The sequence below is a fragment of the Cariama cristata genome, unplaced genomic scaffold (genome assembly GCF_000690535.1).
Source record: "Cariama cristata isolate BGI_N322 unplaced genomic scaffold, ASM69053v1 scaffold23403, whole genome shotgun sequence".
Classification (NCBI taxonomy): Eukaryota; Metazoa; Chordata; class Aves; order Cariamiformes; family Cariamidae; genus Cariama; species Cariama cristata.
This window is the reverse complement of record NW_009606968.1, coordinates 1-9,692: the sequence shown is the minus strand read 5'-3', so window position 1 is coordinate 9,692 and position 9,692 is coordinate 1. Positions and strand designations below refer to the sequence as shown.

At 50.7% G+C, this 9,692-nt stretch overlaps 1 protein-coding gene across 1 annotated transcript; it reads right to left on the bottom strand.

The window, feature by feature from the left end:
- Positions 1–2,063: 2,063 nt before the first annotated feature.
- On the bottom strand, positions 2,064–9,689 carry FOXRED2 (FAD-dependent oxidoreductase domain containing 2; the record flags this gene model as incomplete). Its single annotated transcript, XM_009696567.1, has 8 exons — positions 2,064–2,329; positions 3,111–3,281; positions 4,161–4,402; positions 4,922–5,087; positions 5,747–5,913; positions 6,636–6,905; positions 7,420–7,671; positions 9,199–9,689. Coding segments are annotated over 8 exons (2,025 nt in total), but the record flags the coding sequence as incomplete, so codon positions are not given.
- Positions 9,690–9,692: the final 3 nt, after the last annotated feature.

Genomic DNA, 9,692 nt, shown 5'->3' with positions numbered 1-9,692 from the left:
CTTCTCTTCTCCAGGCTGAACAGACCCAGCTCCCTCAGCCTTTCCTCATCAGGGAGATGCTCCAGTCCCCTCATCATCTTCATTGCCCTCCGCTGGACTCTCTCCAGTAGTTCCTTGTCTTTCCTGAACTGGGGAGCCCAGAACTGGACACAGCACTCCAGATGTGGCCTCAGCAGGACAGTGTAGAAGGGGAGAACCTCCCTCAACCTGCTGGCCACACTCTTCGTCATGCACCCCAAGATACCATTGGCCTTCTTGGGCCACATGGGCACATTGCTGGCTTATGGTCAACTTGTTGTCCCCCAAGACCCCCAGGTCCCTCTATCGGTCAACCCCCAGCCTGTGCTGGTGCATGGGCTTATTCCTCCCTGGGTGCAGGACCCTACACTTGCCCTTGTTGTTCCTCTCCGCCCAACTCTCCAGCCTGTCCAGGTCTCGCTGAATGGCAGCGCAGCCTTCTGGTGCATCAGCCACTCCTCCCAGTTTGGTATTGGCAGGGAACGTGCTGAGGGCACACTCCATCCCTTCAACCAGGTCGTTGATGAATGGGTTAAACAAGACCAGACCCAGGACAGACCCCTGGGGAACACCACAAACCACAGGGCTCCAACGAGACTCTGCGCCGCTGATCACGACCCTCTGGGCTCTGCCATCCAGCCAGTTCTCAACCCCCTTCACTGCCCCCTCATCCAACCCACACCTCCTGACCGTACCTATGCAGATGTTGTGGGAGGCAGTGTCAACAGCCTTGCTGAAGTCAAGGCAGACAACATCCACCGCTCTCCCCTCACCTACCCAGCCAGTCATGCCATCGTAGAAGGCCATCAGATTGGTCAAGCACGATTTCCCCTTGGTGAATCCATGCTGACTACTCCTGATAACCTCCTTTTCCTCCACATGCTTAGACATGACTAACGATCGGGAATTCAAAGGATTGGAAGAGTTTTAGGTACAGTCCCCCCAAGTCTGGGGTATCAGGAAGCACAAATGCACAAATTCTAAGATCCTAAGGAGTTGGAAAACATGTGTGGAGGTAAAAGCCTGTTCCCCCTTGCCCCTCCTCTATTTCCTAGAAATCACAGGGACATCATAAGGTCAAGCTCAAAACTGCTCTTGCTTTGCAACTCCAGGGCTGTGGAAGGAGCCCACAGGGAGGTGACAGACAAATGCAAGAGGCTGACAGAGGGAGCAATAAAGTGCTGACAGCCTCCCAGTTAATGCCGGTAAGATCTCAAGGTGACTGGAGGGGAATAAAATAGAGAACGAGCACTTTAACAACATCAAAGTCCACCTGAAACTTTCTTGATGGAACATAGTGCAAATAGGAGAAACATTGGTCATGCTTTATAAAAGACAGGGCCTAACCTCAGGCTGCTTGGTGTGGGAGAAGAAAAACGTGAGGACAGCGGAGCCGAACTCGGCGTAAGTCTCTGTGTCCCAAGCATTCCAGGGAAGCTACTCATCCTTCGTGGAGGGAAGGGTCCCTTGTAGTGCTCTCTGGGAAAGGACAAATTATCTGAGCTATACGGTAAGTAAAAACCAACCCCTACACAGCTGCCCTAACTTAAATGCAGGAAAAATACCAGGAATTTTGCCTGGAGTACCACTTCGGGATTCGGCGCAGAAACAAGTCTTCAAGTATACACAGCGTATGGCATCGAGGGACCAGAGAGCCTGCACCAGGCTGAAAGCAGGTCACCTCCAAAGAGGGACGTGACATTTTAAGTTACCCAGGCATTGCTGTACTCTCTTCTGTGACCCCTGGACGTCGCTGCAGATATTGGTCTGTGAGATAAACACAAACACCATCTCCAGGCAACTCTGAACTCTGCAAGGACAACGCAGGAGCCTCAGCATCACTGGATTTTGGCCCCTCGCTTGTCCTTCAGAGCACGTTGGTCCTCTTTGTAACAGCAAGATCTGAGCAGGTCTTTGGCAACTCATGATCAGTGGAAGGCATGGGGATGGAAAAGGTGCACGGGAAAGGGCAGAATCCTGCCGTGGATCTCTGTTACAGCATTGTCACAACAGCACCTATGGGTTTCAGTATGGAGTGAAAAAGGTTAAAGCTCGTCCTTGGCGTTAACAAGATGCTGCAGTGGACGAACTGGTATTGCATGATCACTCAGCAGCTGGTCCTGTGACCCTTCGTGGCTGTCAGGGGGTCTGTCGCCTGAAAAGTCTGTGAGAGTGTAATCCTCCAGCAGCCCGGCTTCTACCGCATGGCGCCGGAGCCCCTCGCTCCCCACGAGCCCTTGCATTCTCACGTACCCCTGCTGACAGAAGGGAGGCAGCTTCTGACGGGTGAAGGCAAAGAGGAAACAGGACTCTGCGGGGGAAAGGATCAAAAAAAACCAGACTCAGTAGAGATACCCGATAGAGAAAAATTCCTGTAAACTCTTAAGGACTCATTCAAAACAAAAGGCAGTGAGGATGAGGGAAGATGACTGGGGTTCCCCACCCAGCACCCTGCCCCGGATGGCAGCAGAGGAATTGACTTAATTCCGCAGAGCTCAGGAGATGCAGGGTGGGATTTCCAGTCTGAACTCTGAGAGGAAAAGGAGCTGGATTTGACCTTGCAGCCCTCTGGCATCTTCTTCATATCACAGGATTGTTCCCTCTGTGTGATACGTGGGGTTCCTGTAGGAGGTTCCCAGACCAGTCTTCAGACCAGGAAGGAAGGCAGCAGAGGCTCTCCAGTCCTCACATCCCAGCACTCCCATTTCCCATGGGAAAGCAATCCCACCATCAGTATGTGATAAGAGATCTGGTACCCGATGGCACAAAGGAATGTTCAGATAATGGAGGAGGAAGGAAAGCTGCAGCTAGAAAAGGGATTGAACCCAACACCTCAGACACCTTTCCCTAAATCCAGGTGTGCCTGGGGCAGTCTCTTTCTGATGGTGAGCAACAGCAAAACTTATTTGGGAACATGCACACAGCACCAGCACTTTTTACCATCTAGGGAGTGCATCAGAGGTGTGACTGACAGTGAGAACACCAGCTCGCCACAGGGAGATCTCGGCTATCTGCAGAAGAGATCGCTCCTGTTGCTTGTCCCTCACATCCCTCCTCCTCCTCCTGTCACTTCGACCCTGTGCTCAAATTACCTGCAAAGAAATTGCGCAGGTCAGTGCCGAGGCAGTTCTCCAAAAACCGCCTCAGTGGCAGGATGTGAGCGTTGGGGGCAGTCCAGTCTGTCAGAAAGTCCTCCACAATGTGATGGATGGCATCTGGGCGGGGGAGAGGCCAATCTGGGGGCCGAAGTCTCATCTCACGCTCTGCCAAGAGAACATTAAGGGAATCTCTCAGAATCAAAATGGCATTAAAAAGAGCTTGGGGAGTGGAAAGCAGCTACAACAGCTGTTTCATCTTTTGTCCTGACCTTTTAATCCCTACCTTACTTTCAGTTGCAATCCCCTCTGCTAGCTCTGTCCTCAACAGCCCTGCCACTGCACAGCTGCCCCTTGTCCCTGCCCGCAGTATTCCTGTCATTTCACTCCTGTTCCCCCCAGGCAGGGACTGCCAGACGGGCTGAGCTGCGTTCAAGCTTTAATGCTGCTACCCATCACGCTTCTTTCTGTGCAAAGCAGGCTGAACCCTGACCCTAGGTTTCTGGAGATGAGGATTCAGAACAGTCATTTCCCAAGGAAATATACTCTGAGCATGTTTGTTTGCTGGGTATAACACTCATCTTCAAACCCTTGCCTTTGGCTGCCCCCATCACTGTGTGACCTCTCAGACCTGGGCTGGCCACAGACAGCAGCTTTCTTTTGGCAGTAACACTGTACAGCCCAGCCTCATCTGCTGGGACTCTGCAAAATACATGCGGGGTGCCAGTCAAAGGGAAGTAACGTTTCTCTTTTTGGGAATGCAGAAATTTCCATCACACCTGTTTGTTCTTGTTCTCAAATGTGAGGTCTCTGGTACAACCTCCTCACCCCACACCCCGTACTGGTCTGACCGATGGAAACTTCTTGCCAACTCCCAGCTTTTTTTTCAGCTCACATAGTGGTGGCGGTTGCCCCAGAGGATGGACATGAAGGAAATGGAAGAGAGGGGTCTGCAAGGCCTTCAGGTATCCACCCCTGTCTTTGGCTCTGAAATATCTTCATCCCTCTCTGTTTTGCTTGTATTGGATAATTAGCAGGAAAGCTTACCTGTTGGGAGGCGTTTGTAATAGTAAATAACAGGGTGTAAAAAGTTGGACTGCCAGGCATGCTGTGCCTCTCCCACAGCTCGGTTGTAGTAGAAGACATCCTTGTCAGCCCCTGAGAAATTCCTCCCGTACTCCATGATGATGACAAACAGCCCACTGGGAGCCTTTCTCCCCGTCTGCATTTCCAGCTCGGCCAGGACTCCAACCGGGTACTCTTCCAGGTATTCAAATGCTGTGGAATTCCTGTGAATTGCAACCACAACCATCAGACTTTTCCACCAGAGAAAAGCCAGCTGGGATCCAACACTCTCTTAGCTGGTCGAGGCTAAGGCCAAAAAGCCATCAGATAGTAATTATTTTTGGTCATTACAGATCTGGGCTGGACTTGACACAGAGCTTATGAAGGCTGCAGATACTGTTACAAGACTCCATTATTTTCCTGGATTATGGGATTTCTTGCTACATTAGCACTGCTCAAGGAAAGCTTTTCCATGGGGGCAGTAAAAGGGTACTATACCCCTGACCGTAGAGGGAAGGTCTGGACCATTTCAGCCCTTTAAGAGAGAGAAGTAATTGGCGGAATTGGGCATACTGGCACCAGTTGCGGCAGTGGTACAGGTCTTGAGGTGGTCACCTATGTGACGGTAATGTCCTTAGGCAGCAACGGAGCAATCTGCGTGGTGGCACCACGGGAAGCAATGGTAAAGAAAAAGGAATGAAACGATGGAGTGCAGTGGTGGGAATAATTACTCACTCACTCACTCTCTCAGCAGTATGATGTCAGCCAGGACACTGAACATCTGGTAGAGGCCCGAGGCCTCGTTCACCCGCTTGATGATGGAATTGGTCAGCTGTGTAATAGGGTAGACTGTGGATGGCCAGGGGACACCATGGTGACGGTTTTCCAATAGGCGGTGGACTGCACGAGCTAAGGCATTGAGAGAAAAAAAAGACAGCTTATTTAAAAACCCCAACCTTACGCTTTCAAGAAATCCGATCGCTCTGCTGCGGCACACACAGATACTGGCTGGACACAATAAATAAGCTTTACAGCTCATCCGTGCTCAGGATCTCCCACCCCAATCACTGGTAACTGCAGTGGAGATGCCCTCTGAAAGCTGATGTGATGCTAAGTGGTTGGTGAGGAGGCAGGGGGTCTTTGGGGATATTTCATTACTTCTGAGTAGTCCTTTAACAATAAGGATGGGCACATGCACATAAAGATGAAAATTCTTTCTACTGCCCAAAGCCGCTGGGTTTTAACTCCAGAGCACAGACCTCTCACCCACAGCCTGTCACGAGGCAGAGCAGCTGGCAGGCAGAAATCTAATGTGTTACATAAATAAGAGACAGTGGGCAAGAGAGAGAAAAGACAAAACAAAGACAGACAACCAAAAACTTCAGATATGACCCCAAGTCACTTCTCCTCCACTTCAGACGACACAGCTGCAGCTTGGCTGTATTTTGTCGTTCTTACTGCCACCAGAAGACTAAGGGTAATCTCTTTCCAGCAGTAAGGTGTGAGTTGTTCCTTCGAAGAGAGGAACAATTCCCACCTCTGCCCTTTCTGTACACCCCAGTACTCACTTGTATACCGGAACCCATGGATGAAGCCCCCAGCAGATTTCCTGAAGTCAACAGAATGGCTAGCAGTGCCGAGAACAAAGAGCCCCCGCGTGCCTCTGGACTCGTAGCTGGGTTTGATCTGAGGATACTTCTTTTTATTGCCTTTTCCTGGCATCACTCTAAGGGATCTGATGTGCAAAAGAGAAGGGCAGGCTGTCAGGAAGGATGGGGGTGGAAAAATAAAAAGGGTTTCTGATAAGGCACACATTACATTCCAGCCACGGCAAGACACTGCTGCATGCCCCCACTGCCTTCAGTGGAATTTACTACTACAGCGAGGATCTTCCAGAAGACAAGGGTGCTCATCTCAGGGTAGCTCTGGACAAGATCAAATTCCAGCCTGAGCCACTGACAGTGAATTTTGCAAGACAGTGAAGTTAGCAGTATCATTTTCAACTGCACGATGTACTAGGAGACAAACCAAGGTGGAGTGAAGGTTGCAACCTCAGGGAAAAATAGCAGACAAAACCTTTCTGTAGCTATCTGTACCCGTGGCATCCTCCTTCCAAAAAAACCACCCAAAACACAAAACGTTGCTAGCCTTCTCCATGTGATCTGGCAGGTCAGTATGTTAAGTTCTAAAGCCACAAGTCTTTCTGTGTCACCCAGGTCCCAACATTGCCATTTGGTCAGCCCTAGAGCCTGTCAGTCAGAGGGCAGCAGCACACACGTTCCCACTGGGACACAGCAGTAGCTGCAGGGTAAACAAAGGACTGTGCAGCACCAGGTAGTTCAGAGCACGTGGAGGTCCAGACAGTGCTGCCAGGAGAGGACCTGCACTTCCCTTTCCTCCCTACTCAGGCCTGTCACTCTAATACCTGCTTCCCTGGAGATCCTGGTTCTCCCTCACCTGTTGTAGATAGAGAAATCAAACTTCCAGCCCAGGCAGCGGATGACACGGTCGTAAGGTGCACGGGTGGCAAAGTTATCCAGTTCATCCTGCGGGAGGGTGATGGACTCAATGCCTGCGCTGATGTTCCTGTTCTCCAGGTAGAATCTGAGCGTGATGTGCAGCTTTCCTTTCTTGTCCTTGATGATAGCCAGATCTTCCAGGTTGCCCTCCAAAAGCCCATCCAGAGATTTCAGCTGGTAGGTGTCCAGCAGGCCGTTGTTAATTGCTCTATGAAAAAAAGGAGAATGTAAGAAGAGCTAAAAGAAAGGAGAGATGGGCTCCACACTTCTGTCTCAGCTGCTGAAAATGGGACACCTTTACCAGGGATCCCATACTCCGCTTCAGTGCAAACGTTCTCCCCAGAGCCTCAGGGCTCACAGGAACAGCACAGGTAACACAGCCTTGCTGCCCTTGCAGGATGTAGTCAACCTCTCAGCTCTCCTCTGTGATTGCAAGCAAGTGAACAACTTGGGAGCCAGCACTTTTTAATGATGGTCTCTAAGGGGACATTTTCCAATTTCACACAGACCCCAAAGAGATCTCATCTAACTCCCGCATTCAGCAGCTGCAACCTGGACTGCTTTAAACCAAAGACCTAAAGATAGAAGGCCCCATGTTTCCTCTGCGAACCCCAGGACCACAGCACTTCCCATGCCAGTCCAGCTCATCACCTGGGCAAGAAGTGATTCTCCTTGTTTGTATTTCAGCTGTGTTAGAAAGAGGAAGAGGAAAGGTTTCCTACCTCAGATCCCCGACGTAGTGGGTGGCCCACGAGAGGCGTACACGGGACCGGCTCACCATGTGGATAAAATTCGTGACGCCCAGAATGTTTTCCGCCGTCTCAAAGGCTGAGTTCCCTCGGCCCAAGATCAACACAGTTTGGCCAGCAAAATCCTCCGGGTTGATGGACACAGTCTCATAACCCTCAACATATTCTGAGCCAGGAAAGTTTACCACGTTGGGGACCCACGTCCCAGTGGCAACCAACAAAGAGCTGCAAAAACAGGGATAGCACTAGGGAATGCAGGAATTACAGGAATGGGACCATCGTTCCATCTCATCACTCCTTCCTCCTCCTGCTGTGGAAGATGGCTGTGATGTTCCTCCTGCAGCGACGCTGGATCAGCTGCACAGGTCATGGTTTCAAAAGAAAGCTCTCCCCAGCTTCACCTAATGACCTGCTCCTCTCTTCCCTACCCTCAGGCCAATGAGGACAACTAGAAACATCGTTATATGGAGCAAAAGTCAGTGTGGGTGCTGTACATATATGTTTCCCTCCATTGTTCATGAATATGCAAGTATTACTGATATGTACTCACTGACAATGTGTACAATGCTAAAGTTTCACAGGTTGATTATAAGTAGCATAAAAAATCACTTTAAAATTTGTGCTGCCTTTTAGTACAGCAGAACAAAAGTAGTTTTTAAGAGGGATAGGAAATGGTTTTGATATTTTAAAATGTAACTTCTAGTCATAAAAACAGGTTAGCAACATCACTAATCGTTAATGCTAAAATGAAGTACAGTAATCTTTTTATATCTCTCCAGAAGACCTTACTTGAATTTTAGGGAAATTTTTGTGACTTAGACGGAAATACCAGGCAGCCGAGGCTAGCGGCACTGTCTGCTGTCCCAGCCTTACTCATGCAGCTCCTGAGAACAACTTGCTTGTGGTGCGTGGGTGGCCGGGATTGCCTTCTGTCCCCTCTGAGCTTGCCAGCCAGCGTATCTCCAAGTGACAGCCAGCACGACCTGCTGTCGTAGAGCTGAGGTTCTCAGCAGAGGTGAGAAATATACTCCATACGTTCACACAAGTAACTTCTAGGTTTTTAGGAATGTAGCTCAGTGGTAGTACGTGATACACACACGTAAGTATGACAAGGGAAAGGGGAATTCAGGGACCAGTGGGCCTTGAGGGTTACTTCTCACAGGTGGCTCCCTCTACTGCAACTAGCCTGGGGCTTCAGCTGGGTGGGCCATGCTGCTAAACACGTGTGGGTTAACAGAAATGAGGTGTCGTCGCACCGACTCAATCGAGTTTGTAACAAAGGCAGCAGAGGCTACAACAAGTACAACTGTATTAATTTTTATCCAGTGATAAACCAAAAGTGACTGCAAGCTTACCTACCAAGGATGGAACCTACGGAGATGGCAATCGCAGCCAGTTTGTATCTGCTCTGCCAGCTCCTCAGCTGTCTGGGGCATAAATGTTGCTTGCGAAAGGCAACGGCTTCCCAGGAGCAGTTATTCTACTCACCCATCCCACCGATCCCTGCAAAATGTTCTTCCCCTGTTGCGGTGGTTAAGGCTTTAAAAGGCCGTGAAATCTCCATCCTTGGAGTTACTCACACCTCAACAGGGCAAGGCTCCAAGCAACCCGACATAGCTGGCCCTGCTTTGGGCAGGGAGCTTGGACAAAATGACCTTTATGGGTCTCTTCCAACCTAATTTATTCTGCGATTTTATGACTTCAAAGATGCCCACGGCGAGCGGTGTGGCTAGCCCCGTGTTCGCCCATTACCTGCACTTGTAGTTCTGCCTATCCTGGTCAGTCAGGAGGAAGTAGTGGCCATTCCAGGCCTGTTCGTCCCTCTCCAGCGTCACGTGGACGATGGCCGTGTTGTACTGAACCTGCAGCTTCAGCAAGGAAGCAAAATCCTCCAGGTAACGCACCATCGCGTCAGCGTCGGGGAAGAAGTCGCGGGAGTAGCGTCGGAAAAGCAGCCGGCGGTCGTGGCTGAGAAGCGAGTTCCAGTCGTGGCGCAGGTTGAACTCGGCATTGGATTTGCCCGTGTACCGCTTGTTGATGCTGATGAGCTTGCGGTGGCGAGGGTAGAGGGCGAAGAAGCTGCCAGGAGCATGGCTGCGCTCAAAGACAACGTAGTCCCGGCCGGCTCGCTGGAGGAAATAGGCCGCCTGCAAGCCTGAGGGGCCGGCCCCGATGATGCAGTAGTCATGGTAGAGAAAAGCAGCACCGCTCACCGCACATAGGGCCAGCCCCAGGAGCGTCCCGCA